Source organism: Eumetopias jubatus, unplaced genomic scaffold, assembly GCF_037043125.1.
Source record: "Eumetopias jubatus isolate StellerSeaLion01/CBP00866 unplaced genomic scaffold, mEumJub1_p1.0 scaffold_17, whole genome shotgun sequence".
NCBI classification, from domain to species: Eukaryota; Metazoa; Chordata; class Mammalia; order Carnivora; family Otariidae; genus Eumetopias; species Eumetopias jubatus.
Window position 1 is genome coordinate 54342618 of NW_028274823.1, and position 13889 is coordinate 54356506.

General features: G+C 38.9%; 1 protein-coding gene across 2 annotated transcripts in view; it reads right to left on the bottom strand.

The window, feature by feature from the left end:
* The window catches only part of VCL (vinculin), a 111289-nt gene that overhangs the window by 34183 nt on the left and 63217 nt on the right, over positions 1-13889 (bottom strand). For both annotated transcript variants that reach the window (XM_028109550.2, XM_028109549.2), the window contains exons 4-8: positions 13778-13886; positions 11991-12113; positions 10040-10200; positions 2172-2262; positions 1203-1350 (exon numbers count right to left, since the gene is read on the bottom strand). In XM_028109550.2, coding sequence (XP_027965351.1) covers positions 1203-1350; positions 2172-2262; positions 10040-10200; positions 11991-12113; positions 13778-13886 — 632 coding nt within the window. The remainder of the gene's footprint in view (positions 1-1202; positions 1351-2171; positions 2263-10039; positions 10201-11990; positions 12114-13777; positions 13887-13889) is intronic.

A 13889-nucleotide genomic window follows, 5' to 3' on the forward strand; every position in this document is an offset into this window, starting at 1 on the left:
ATTTATTGAGAGAGAGAGAATGATAGAGAGCATGAGAAAGAAAGAGGAGGGTCAGAGGGAGAAGCAGACTGCCTACTTCAGGACTCGAGCCCGATGCAAGACTCGATCCCAGGACTCCAGGATCATGACCTGAGCTGAAGGCAGTTGCTTAACCAACTGAGCCACCCAGGCGCCCTATTCCATTAATACATTTGAAACCAGGTCTAACAGTGTACATGTCAAGGGGTGTTACTGAGGCCTGTTTGTATGGAGACCCTGTATATTCCAATTATCTCAAGATGTTTCATGACATTCTTGAAGCCAAATTAAACTCCATCTACATTAGTATCTCAGCATATTTCAATTCTTCCCTAATGCCCATATTATAAAATTCCATAAAAATGAGCATCTTTTAGAACTTCATTGACTCTATGGATGAGGTTTTTTTTTTAAAGTTTTTATTTATTTATTTGAGAGAGAGAATGAGAAAGAGAGAGAGAAAGAGAGCATGAGAGGGGGGTAGGGTCAGAGGGAGAAGCAGACTCCCTGCTGAGCGGGGAGCCCGATGCGGGACTCGATCCCGGGACTCCAGGATCATGACCTGAACCGAAGGCAGTCGCTTAACCAACTGAGCCACCCAGGCGCCCAACTCTATGGATGAGTTCTAAAGAAGCCTATATTATACTGAGTTTTCCTAATAGCAAACTATATATATTTAGTTTACGGGGGGGAAGTTCTAAAAGTCAAGTCTTAAGGTACGTAAAAGAATTATGAAACCAAATGAATAATGATGAAATAGAAACTGAAAAAAGCCTACAAATAACCAACTTACATGATAACCAACTTAACTGGTTTTTTAAATAGTGTGAAATAATTCCAATGTTTTCACTCTTTATGCTTCTTTTTACCCATCCTTCATAAAATATATGCCTACCCATGCCAGACTCCACCACCGCCCCTTATTTATCATAAGCCCATGCCTAGAAACTAAGATACCAGATATCTATTTCAATTTCAACTTTACTACAAGGCATCTGCCTATTTTAAAAGTTCATCAAAGGAAAAGTTCCCTTCAATCTCAAAAGAAAAGAATATAATAATCTGTGTTAGCCATTAGTCGAAAAGAACACAGTATAATTAGCAGAGACTTGCTCTCTGAATCACTCTGTCAGGAGTTCCATCCAATCCGTTACCTAACTTGGGTAAGAGCAGAGGAACTTTACCTGGCTCGGAGGTCAGCCACGTGATCAGTCATCTGCCCCAGCATTTTACAGGTTCCCAGGATCTCCCTGCGTTCTTTGCCTGCACAGAGCTCACCAACTTTTCCAGCTTCATCTAAGATCTGTCTGATGGCCTGCTCACCGGCATCCCCTAAAATAAAGAGATATTCAATATCTACACTGTTGATGCATTAATTATTTAGGAAGGATGCTTTACAAGTCGTTTCATTCATGAAGGAATGGATGACTTTAAACGGCAAGACAAGTGAATAGAAGACAATACATCTGATCACTAACAGCCAAGCAGTGCCCTTAAACCAGAGGGTGAGGTTTCAACCACAGATACTTCTAAAAAAGATACTTGGAATCATATCCATCTGAAGATGATAAGCAGCTTGTGGTAAGAATATGGATGATGAAAATAGGCCCTACTCATTTAATACTACTTAGCACCTCTAACCTCCATTAGGCTTTTCACATTCATTCAAATATTAATCTAAAACTGAATATTAGATTAGAGAATCCATAAAACCTAGCTCGATAACCCATTTGGGTACATAAGTCAACTCTGCTTTCCAATTCTTATTGGCATCATCATTTAATCTGCTTAATTAAGTACTTTGTTGACATAAATGGACTCTGCCCAATGGGAACTATAAGAGTTTCTATTCAAAATAATTACCTTTCTGATTCAGAGAAGAAGTGAACCAATAATCTGGCAAAGAATGCCCAGTTCAGCCTGGCTAATTCCTCCATGAGGATGGAGGAATCCTCCTGATTAGTCTTTGTCCTTCGTCCTTTTAAGGACCAGTAATGCTTCAATTAGTCAAAACTATCAGAATATGGAGTATGCCCCTAAATGTTGCAGTAGTTATCTCAGGATTATGAGATTATGGGAAGATTTCTTTCTTTTCTTTGCTTGATTTTTAGCTTGTGACTGTATCCATTGGAAAAGAAGAACCAGAGGATTACCTGGGGAGGCACTGGGATCACGGAGCCAACCTTTGGCCTGGTTCAGCTTGGAGTCTATCGAGGCCAATGCTCTCTTCATGGCTTCAGTGTCCTTTTGAAAAGAAATACAATTATTTTCTTTGCAAAAATGGAGACACCATGATACAAAGTATGACAGGGAAAAAGTTATAGCACTTAACATACAGTAGCTAAGGTAGTCCTACAACAGCCTTGAAAATACTCTCATCACACCAGAATGCTTATTTCTGTCAAAATGCAGCATAGTGCATGCAAATCTTCAGTTAATTCTATTTTGTTTTCTGGTCTATTGCTAAACTGTGAAAACTGGTAAAAATCACTCAAGCCAAGAGATGCTTCATGTCTGCAGCAGGAAAAAGCCCTGTTGTCACATGCCTCATTATCAGCCTTCCACTCCACATTCATCTGCCGCAGCCCTGGCACAGCCCTCCCTGCATCCAGGAAGCCTCATTAGCACGGGGCGCCACAAATCACAGGTTCTCTTACATCTCGCTCTGAAATACACAAACACTGGAGGATGCTTCACGGTACTGAATTAATCTGAAAAACTTGGAACTACTGCTTGGAAAAAATGGGAGAATTTTAATCTAGCAATTTAGTTTTAATTCCACAAATAAACCGCTCCATGTAACGCAAGAAAAAAAGTGTTATTGTGGCCTTCCCTGCCACCCTCCCCATCCTCCTCATTCTTCGCTCCCTTACCATCCTAACCCGGGAGAAGAGGCAGGATAAAATAAGTGGGTCTCAGCTGATTGTTTGCAGTCAGGATTCATAATGGCTAGTATTAAACCCAGGACACAGCATGAAAAGCTGAAGCAGACTAAGAACACACCAACTGTTTGATGAAGTTTTTAAAATATAGAAAAATGTAGAGAACAATATAATCAATACTCATGTGTTCACCCCACAACTGACAGGCTGGCTATCTCGTAAATCTCTATGTAAACACCTTAAAAGACAAATGAGTGGGTGGCTTAAGTCAGTTAAGCGTCTGTCTCTTGATTTCAGCTCAGGTCATGATCACAGGGTCCTGGGATCAAGCCCCGAGTTGAGCTCCACGCTCAACACCGAGTCTGCTTGGGATGTCTTTCTCCCCCTCTCGCTCTGCCCCTCCACCCACTCACACTCTCTTTCTGTCTCTCTCTAAAATATAAAATAAAACAAAACAAAACAAAAAGACAGATGAAGTCCCTTCTGCTCTAGGGAACTGGGTCTTACGGAGTTCCGTGCATGGAAGTGCAGAGTTAACCTCTGAAATTCTAGGCAATGCCCTGAATGCCTAACTTTTTTTCACTTTCCAGTCCTGCAAAACCGGGGTTCTTAAAGGTGTTGTATCACTACTCTTCCACACGGGGGCACGAGGAGCATCCCCACTTCTAATCCAAACAAGACCCAGCACTAGGACAAAATAAGTGCGGGCAGCACTCAGAGGCTTGAGGTCAGCAGCCTGACCACAGCTTTTCCCACGTACCTATGCAAACTATAAGGACTCTCAGCTTTAGCATTTCCACCTTCCCAATCTAAACAGATACAGATTCTTTTAACCTCGGCTATCAAAGGCTCTAAATAGCAAAATTCTCAGTCACAGCAACTAAAGAGAAATGAACTAAATTACTGAAAAAAATGTAAACAAAATATTTTTTATTACCAAGTTATATGGAATTATGGAGGCTATCCCTCAATAGAAGGCAGAGAGTATCTATTTTGAAATCCATTTATAATCAGTACAAGTACACAAATGGCATTTTTAAGTGCTTTTATTCTCAAATGGCTTAAATATCTTCTCCTCCTCCATCTTGTCCTACATTAATCTACACAGCAAACCCTGCCTTTAGAAGTCAGCTTTCACTTGATTCCAGATTAACAAGGCCCAAATCAATACCTATTTAAAGAGGCTCAGGCAACTCCCAACCTCAGAGAATTAGATAGCCCTTAGGGTCTAACATAAGTTACAGGACTTTGTCTATGTACAGGAAAAAAAAAAAAAAACAACTTCACAATCTCTTATTAGGGAAGTATGTGCATACTCTAAAGAGAAATTATACCCATGTAAAAATAATTTAAAATCTGTTAACCATTTCTCTAATACGTTATTATTTTTTAGAGTGAAAAAAAAAACCGGAGATTGACTTCATTTCAAAAATCTAAATTCAAGGGGAACAAAGATCAAATATTTTGTGTGTCTACTCTAGCATTAAGGGCTACTATTTGGGGGCGCCTGGCTGTCTCAGTCGGTGCAGCATGCAACTCTTGATCGTGGGGTCATGAGTTCGAGCCCCACGTTGGATGTGGAGCCTACTTAAAAAAAAAAAATCAAAAAGAGACAAGGCTACTAGTTTGGAAACTAACTTTGAGGATTTCTTGCATGTTAGGTTCTGTTTTAGGTATTGTTTCCCCTCATTATTTCATTGAACCTCAAATTTAAATATAATTTAATTTTACAAATTAAGAAACAAGGACTCAGTCCTACAAACCCAACTGATCTCAGGTTTGCTGGCACCAAACCTATCTATTTTATATTAAATGAAACTCGTGAATTTCTTCTTTTACCAAGAAGAGTTGCTGAAGATTCTTCTAACCCTTTGTAATAGTCAGCAAGATTTTGCCTTTTTGATTTTGGCTTTGGTTAATACTGACCAGAAAATAAACTCTAGAAATCAAAATCCTAATCCTCACTACCCAAAATGACTTATTTTATTCTTCATTGCCCCAAAATGACTAAAACATAATGAAAAAAGTAGCTTTGCTCTATTCTGTACCCTCAAAAATCATTGCTTTTTTTTTTTCCCTAATAAAGCATGAATGGCCACCACACTTCAAGGAAAGAATCTAATTCTCAGGAAGTGAGTAATTTACTCCTGAGTGGGAAATGATGTGGCCTCAATAAGTTAAAATTAAGAGGTGCTCATTTTCCCCTAAAAATGACCCACAGCAAAGTTGAAATGAAGCTGCATTTTTTAAACTGGGAATTTTAGGTACCAAAGTTTTTAAAAGCATGAATTTTAGACAATTTTGATGATTTAAAACAGTAACTGAAAGGACCATCTTAGATTCTTTCTGGAACAGAGAAAGTTTTGAATACTCATTTAAACCCATTACACTTTAATGTCGTATCTATTAAAATAAAAATGTCCACGGGAACAGATATTTTGGTCTTCTAAGAATCTCATATATACTTCTTTTGAAGGGCAGTATTTATTATGGAATTGACAGAACTGTCATAAGCAGCATAAGAAGTATATTAATACTGGATATGGTTATAAACCAATTCACTGAACAACTGAGACTAGAAGTCAATTTTGAGATATATTTACAAAGAGTGAAAATAACCGTAATCCCATGTCAACCATACCATGTGTCACAAAGCTTTCAGTTAAACCATGTCAGGCCTAAGTGCCCAGAGTACAATCTGGGTATGAAATACAAGAGAAAAAAAATCTTCATTTGAGTATTTTCTCTGTAAAATCTCAAATTTGGGAAAGAGAAAAGTCTCCATCAATCTCTTCTCTGGGTTTTTGTTGTTGTTGTTGTCGTTGTTCTTAAGATTGAGTGTAAAAAAAAGACCGGATCTAGGCCTGCAGCTTTGGGGACAGCTGGTAGGGATCTGGTCACCTCCCCCAAGGTCCCTCTTACAGTAAAACTCTTAGGAGTTCAGGTTTTAAATGAAAAAACCACACTGGTCTGGCTCTGTCCCACGCACACCAAGAGGTAGAAAGACAACCTTAAAAGAACTCCTTTCTACATCCTCTCCCAGGAACTGAAACACTCCTGAAACGTAATAGAGAGTTAGATCTAAAGAACACTGAATAGTACTGAGAACCACGGAGTTCCTCCTAGAGATAATTAAAAGGAACTTCAGAAGAAAAAGTGAGGTCCTACAATGCCAGCTTCTAGAAAATTTTCAATAAGGGACTAAGGACTCCCTCTTGTTTGCTGCCCAACCTACTCTCCCCTCCCCACACTCCACACTCTGTTCCATTCCTGATGGCATTTCCACCCCTTAATCAGTGTTTTTAAAAAAGATGTTTCTGGAAAGAATAAACCGGGAAGTAGAACAAAATCTTACAAACTACACTGAAGTGACAAAAGAAAGTTGTCTACCCCTGAGACCTCAGGTAAGTTACCCTCCCAGGCTTCAGTTCCTCATCTTTAAGAATACCTTCCCAGCTCTAAAATTCAATGCCACTTATATGCAGACAATCAGATGTACCAACTGAAAGATCACTTGGATCAGAAGGGAAATGTCAATTGTTTCAATATTTTGGGCTTTTCTCCAATTTGAGGGGAGGGGCTAAAATATCATAAATGCCTGAATTAACTATTTATCTCAAACTCCAAGAGATAAGTCCTTTACTGTATTAGCTGCTAAAATAAAACACTCTAAGACTCATTAAGAAGTTCACATAGTGTCAAATCACTATGTGTACACCTGAAACTAATATAACATTGTATGTCAAATATATTCCAGTAATAAAAATAAAACACCTAAAGGAGAATCATTTTAATTAACTGATTCAATCTTAAATCATGTTTCATTTTCATAGTAGACATTCTAATAATAAAGAAAAAAACCTCGCATACTTATTTTTTCAAAAATGAAATAAAAAAATCAACACTTAAACCTCAGCTATCTGTAGTAGTTAAGAGCAAGTATTATAGGCTGATGTGTTCTATCCAATATTTCCTTCTTTGGTAGAGTACAGAAATCTTCTGTGCAAGACATCTGAGTCAGTCACCACATTTACCCCACCACCAGCCTAGGCCCACAGCAGCAGGGATCCACCACAAGAACTAATTCTGAATAACAGCATGTAATGACTCAAGGTACAATTTGTAGGAGCACCTACGGAGTGTTCAAAAAATTCTTAGCTTAAAATTTTTCTCACTTCCTCTTAAATCTCAGCATGCATCAAGAAACAATATAAATACAAAAAAAAGAGAGAGAGAGAGATTAAGTATAGATTGCTAAATTTACAAAGGGCAGAATTAGAATTGTGTTTAATTCACAAATTTGTTTGTTTCATAATGTACCCTAAATTAATTTTTAATGATCACCATACAATGACTGCTGATTTCAGGAGGGGGAAATTGTTATTTTCAAAATAAAATGAGGCATTTAAACTCAAAGTACTTTTAAATGTGTAAATCTGTAATTTGAACGTAGGTATAAAAGGTAAAACAATCAGCTACTGTATTGCCTCTTTAAAAACTTAACTTATTCGGCAAGACGCGCTTTTTACCAAAAATTGTTTCCACTTACTTTCTTCCCCCACTTTTCTAGAGGAACCATCACTTTCCAGGAGGAAACTGCACCAATGGGGAAGCATGAAACAAGTATGGTAAGACAAAGTTAATTCTTAATTGGTAGGGTCAAGAGGAGGAAAAGCATGTGTTAAATAGAATGGGGACCCAGGCCACAGACAGACACAAGGTCTGATTAATTCACTGCTTACAGTCGAGCAGTGAAAGAGCGTAATGCTACTAAACTGAAAAATAACCAAAATTCTAGTTACCCATTTCCATTTTCAAGGTAAAAATTTTTTTCTAATTATTCTTGCAACTAATAAAAACAGTCACACTTAAGGGGTAGGGGGAAGTAGAGTGGATGGGTGGGAAGTAACTTCTGTCATGTATATCTTTTTATAGCATTTTGATTTTTGAACCAGGTAAATGTATAACAAAAGCAAAATGAGATTTAAAAATAAACATTTCTTGTTTGTTCTGATGTCATTATGTACTTGAGCTTCTTTGGGCTGAACTAATTTTTTTTACTTTCTTTCATTCTGACAATTAAGTTTTGCAACACCCATTACAGTCTGGTTCCTTCCAGATCAGCATAAAACCGAGACAGCTATAAGCATGTACACAGCATCTCTCAATGGCACTGGCACAAAATAAAGCTCAGCAACCCCTATTTACTAAATGATGGATAACTTTTCCCCTCCAAACATTGAAAAACATTGAGCAGGAGATTTCCTGCTCTGCTTTTTTGCTATTTCTCATCTGCTAGAAGCAAAGGAGAGAGAATAAGGAAAGAGATTAGGTTAGGGAAAGGTGAGGTCATGGAGAACCACGGCTGATTCACAGCTTGGCAGAACATGCAGTGAACCACGGACTGAAGTTAGGAGAAACTTTAGATACACTTAACTTTTTCCCTTTTGATTTTGAAGGCTAGGACAGGTGCCCCATCTAAACTCCTAAACCTATTCATTTTCACAATGGGTTGAAAACCTCAATGACACATCTCCAAAAGCAAAATTCTAGAGCCTGCAAAGGAGACTGGGAGGAAATGCAAACAGAGAGATGACATTGGCTGGGAGTTTCATTCCCCAAGAGCAGGGTCCACACAGGTCACCTGGAGAGAAACTTGCCCCTCAAATGAACTCGGTAGGAATGACCAGGCCAAACGGTTCTCAGGAGCCTGTTCAAAAAGATGAAAGCACCCACCAAATATAGAAAGCCTGATATCCCCTTGTAATGTTTTTTCTTCTGCTTTCCCCAAAGAAATCACTCAATATGAGCCAGAGTCAGTCTGCCCGGCACAGCCCCGAGTCCCAGATGAAATGACATTCTGACACATATTCAAGCACAGTGTTACACACCGGCACACGGAAAAAGGCACAGCACACAGCACAAGAAAACCTCACAGACATGCTTTTTTCTCTTTTGAAGCAAAAAAGAGACGAGACGGCAAGAGAAAGCTTACCTTCTAAATGTGAGAAAAAGAATAAAACAAACAAGAGAACAAAAAAAGATGCATAAAGAAGTCATAACAGGGAAGTGAAAGTTGTCAAATATGCAAAAGCAAAATTAAGTAAAATACCAAAGACTTAAAATGATTTCACCATCTAGATTTAAAACACAGTCTTAAAACTCGTTCAAGAACTTTGTGCCTCTGTGAACAAATCCAGAGTTAAGAGAAGCTGATTTCCTTCTGCATATTTAGATTCACTTTCTGGGCAATGTGATTTTCAGACCCCAGCTTTGACCTTACCTTCCTGGTGTCCTGGAGAACAAACACAGCCCTACTGGGTACCCAGTGGAAGTCATACTACAAATCCCCTCTTTGCTACCAGTCTGCTGGGGAGCCCTGGAAATATCATTTGGGTCCCACATGGGGAAGCTGGATCCTGGAGACAGTGTGTTTCCCCCACTGCTCATATCTTGGGCTCCTACGAGGAGAGGGTAAACGCAAATGCCTCTGTTCTCCCAGTCACTAGACAGAGAGAAGTAGACCAGAGCAGCAATAATATAAGACCACGGCTGCAAGACTCTGGAAGGAATCCACCAACCCTTTTGGAGGCCAGGAGAAAATTCTAGATAAAGGGTGAGGGGACCCCTCAAAACTCATTGACGAATGTGAAAACTATATTTTAATTAAGCTTTCCTTAAGGAAAATGGTATGACAAATGGACACACCTAAAAATGCCAGGAGTTTCCTCTGTAGATTTCTTAGGTCAGAGGTTGGTTAAGGAAGTTTCCATAAAGTTCGGTCACAGTCATGTTCTGTATCTTACTCAGTCACCTAGCAACAACCATCCACATAAAAAGGCAGGGTTCCCACCCAGGGGAGTATACACCATATAGGAATTCCTCCACCAGACCCAATGAGTGTCCAGCTTGAAGAAAAAGCTACACGTCTCAGCCTTCAACCCCCACAGACCTACTTATTTGTTCTAGCTTGGGGCAAAGGAAGTTTGCAAAAGCAGCAAGTAACCCATGAAACCCATGAAAAGTGAAGTAGAAATTATTTCATAATACCTGCGGGGTCTTACGCTACCCACAATTACAAGATAAAGTGTGAGGGGAGAATTCAGGAGTTAGCTTATTTCTCCCCCAGTAACACTTACCTTGCTGGCCCAGGCATCTTCATCCCAAGAAGTGAGTTGTAATACACGAATGATCTCATTAATTTCAGCACTCATCTTCTCTACAGTAAAATTGCGGTTTTTCAAAGCTTCTTCTATTCCTTGGTTTTTTGAATTTTTAGTTGTTACAAAAATCTTCATAGCTGTAAAAATAAACAAACGATGAGAAACTAAGCTTGGAATTTAATCTTGCTGTATGACAACATTCACACAAGATGTTCCACACTTCGAGTACATGTTCTGGGTTTCTTAGGTCTTAAGAAGAATATACTAGGCTGGCTCAGTTGGTAGAGCATGTGACTCTGGATCTCGGGGTTGTAGGTTTGAGCTCCACATTGGGTGTAGAAATTACATAAAAAAATAAAACCTTAACAACAAAAAAGAATATATTAAAAACAAAACAAAACAAAAAACACTGCAAGTGTGCCAATAAAGTTCTAATATCAGCAACTTTAAGGTACAAGACATCATTAAAACATGATCAGGGAGCTAATTTAACATGCGTATCCTGAGTAGCTACAATCACAAAATATCCAATATCTTTCTAAATCACTTATCATACCAGCCCTGACACTGGCCCCATCTAACACACACCTAACAGGACAAGATGAAAACAGTAAAACTCTAACTGGAGTATCCTGCTGCACCCAATCCTAATGGAAGATCCCAAAGTGTCAAGTTTCTCTTCCAGAATTTCTCTCATCATGTAGCAGGAAATTTCTAACCCCCAAGAGTAAAGAACAATAATAATTTGAAGCACAGGAGAAAGAGAATATCTTCTCAGGAAATAACTGAAATTGTTAAAACAAAGACTGATCAACACTTTATTGAGTTACCCAGATGAGAAAGAAATCTTACTCCCAAACCCCTTTATCTCATGGAACAACTGGCCTCAAAAACATATTTCCCATGGAGATTTTAAGACTCTACTCACAAATGTTTTTGCTTTCTAGTTCATTTAAGGGCTTTCTGAGCTCTTACCTTCACCTCTCCTTTTCTAGCTACTATCTGAAATGACAAAGCAGGGAGGTAGGAGCTGGGGGTGACAGTGACATGCCTCGTAAGCTTCTGAAAATAGAGCTGCCCTCTGATAGTTAAACTAATTAACCCTTAACTGGATTAAGATAACTTATGTAAACCATGAGATGTCTGGTACATACTAGAGACCCAATGAGTACAGATCCCTTTTGCTAGCTGAGACAGCAGCCACCAGGCTCTACCCAGTAGGGAAGGGGTCCCATGTGGTATAGACTACCAACTCTGTAATGCAGAGAACAGTTAAATTTCTTTTAGGAAAAACAGTGTTAGCATAACACTGAAAGGGTCTTTGGGTTCACTTCTTTATCCTATAATGCTCTATAATATCCATGCCAGCTCCTAATTTCTTTTCATAATACAAATAAAAGTGTAAAAATTCCTATGTCCAAGGGCCGGCTGGGTGGCTCGGTCAGTTGAGCGTCTGCCTTCGGCTCAGGTCATGATCCCAGGGTCCTGGGACCGAGTCCTTCATCGGGCTCCCTGCACCGTGAAGGGCCTGCTTCTCCCTCTCCCACTCCCCCTGCTTACACTCGCTCTCTCTCTCTGTCAAATAAATAAAATCTTTTAAAAAAAAATTTCTATGTCCAAGACTAAAGGTTCTAGATATCCCACCTCCCAGCAAAGGGGCCTACTAGAACTTCAGCACAGAGCGAGGCAACAAGAAGGGCAGTTTCAAACAAGGAACAGGAGCCGGAGAGCATTTCGGAAGATGAATACTGGTTCTTAGCCAATCAGCTGCAGCCATCAGGTAGCACCCAATCTATCAGGCCTCGTTTTTACCCCGCCTGAAGGACATGCAACTAAGCAGTAAAAGAAAATTAACATCAGAGTTTAGAATACAATGACTTCTGTTCTTTTTTTTTTTCCTGTAAGACCAGGTACAGGCAGAAAATACCTGAAATGAGAACTGGCAGCAACTCCTTCACGGTGTTCATGGAGTTCACCAACATCACTCGGTGTTCCTGGTGAGTCAGTTCCTGCTGCCTCTCATCAATCATCTTAGCCATCTTTGTCATTCCTGGGGCACAAGGAATAAATTGTGCAGGGGGAAGAGTGAAACGTTCCAGACTCTGGCATTCTGAGCCTAAATCCATTATGAACGACTATGAAAATCCGAACTGCCCAGAGAACTATCACTGAACTGTAGCATTTATGATACAGAATCTTCTGGACAGGTCGAACTTAATGCAACTTCATTCATTTCAATTGAAAGTAATTTATTAAATGTAAATCCTAAATATGACATCATTTTCACACGTTTGACATAAATACATTCACAAACACAAAAACATACTGAAAAAACAAATATATATTTGTTTTTTTGTTTACATATATATATTTGTTTATATATATATTTGTATATATACCAGGTTCGTGTCACCTTATCTGGCCACTGCGCCTACGTAAGCATCTCATGTGAGCCTAGTACTGAGAAGCCAGTGGTTGAAGAAAATCTTAAGAATTACAACAATGTGTTTTGTTTTCATCTTTATATTTTTCTGTTCTTTCCAATCTGTCCAAAATAAGCATGTACTATTTTTATAATTAGAAACAAACAAAAATTTTATAAAAATAATTACAGTTAGGACAGCAATCAAAAGTATCTGGTGTTTTGGAATCAGCCTGCTAGCCCTTTTTGTTTACTTTGGTTATTATTCAAAGGTGCTATGTGATTCTCTACAGCTTTGGTTTTCAAACTGCTCATAGGATTTCTTAAGGTTTCACAGATCATCAAGGGGTACCAAAGGGAGATGGAACAGGAGGGGTTGTCCCTGCTCCATTCAGAGTAGCTCCATTTTTGTCTTTTATATGTTGAGATTCTGCCTAAGATTTTATTTGAAGAAATAAACTTCTTTTCCCAATGCTATGGGAAAGTTTAAAGAACACTGCTCTAAAGGCATTTCCTGCTGATCTTCAATGATGGCTCAGAGAAATTCTTAAATGCCATAAGTTTACAGAATGACTGTATCGGAACCTCATGAAAACACTGTTAAGAATCATTTTACCTAATACAAAAGACTTTTATGAGGTGGTATGCGATCTTTAATACTGACAAGTTAAACATCTGATGTTTGGTCTCAATCATACTTTAAGAACCGTCCAGTTCATGTTACATGGCTCTAACAGAAAAAGCTGGTATCTGTTCATGTATTTTGAATATTCAGTTCTCAGGTTACTAAACAATCATTTCAAAAAGAGATTTAGTCACAGTTCTTCTCTCCTTCTAGGTCTGATTATATTATGCAGCCTCAGGCTAGGGCATGAATCCATAATAGTAGGCGGGCTAATTAACGAGCTAAGAGGTCATTAAAGAGCTACAGGCTAGCTGGCAGACAGCGAAGGAATGCTGTATAATGTGGAATGGAGAGGTCAGAATTCAGGGTGGCCTTAAGCATTACAGTGATAGAAAAGTATTTCCTACATTCTCCAGCAACATTTGCAATGTCTAGTTTAATTCATTAGGCAGGGCCAGGATTTGTAGAAAGCAAATTCAGCTTTCAGAGACAATGATATCTCAAGTAGAAACCCAGTGTCAGCTCCATCAAAAGAGGAGATACACCTCAAAGCCCAATGCATCATTACTTATCTTCTGCAAAAGGCAGGGGGGAGTCCTCCTTCCACCTTGATCAGACCTAGACAATCCATAAAAACATTTTATTATAAAAACTGGACATGACTAACCTGGTCCAAGATTCTTTGTGTAGGTGACCAAATCTTCCATAGTTTCCACCACCTCTGCCACTGTAAGATATTCCAAAATTCCTTTGCAAACTCTAATAATTTTACGAACCTG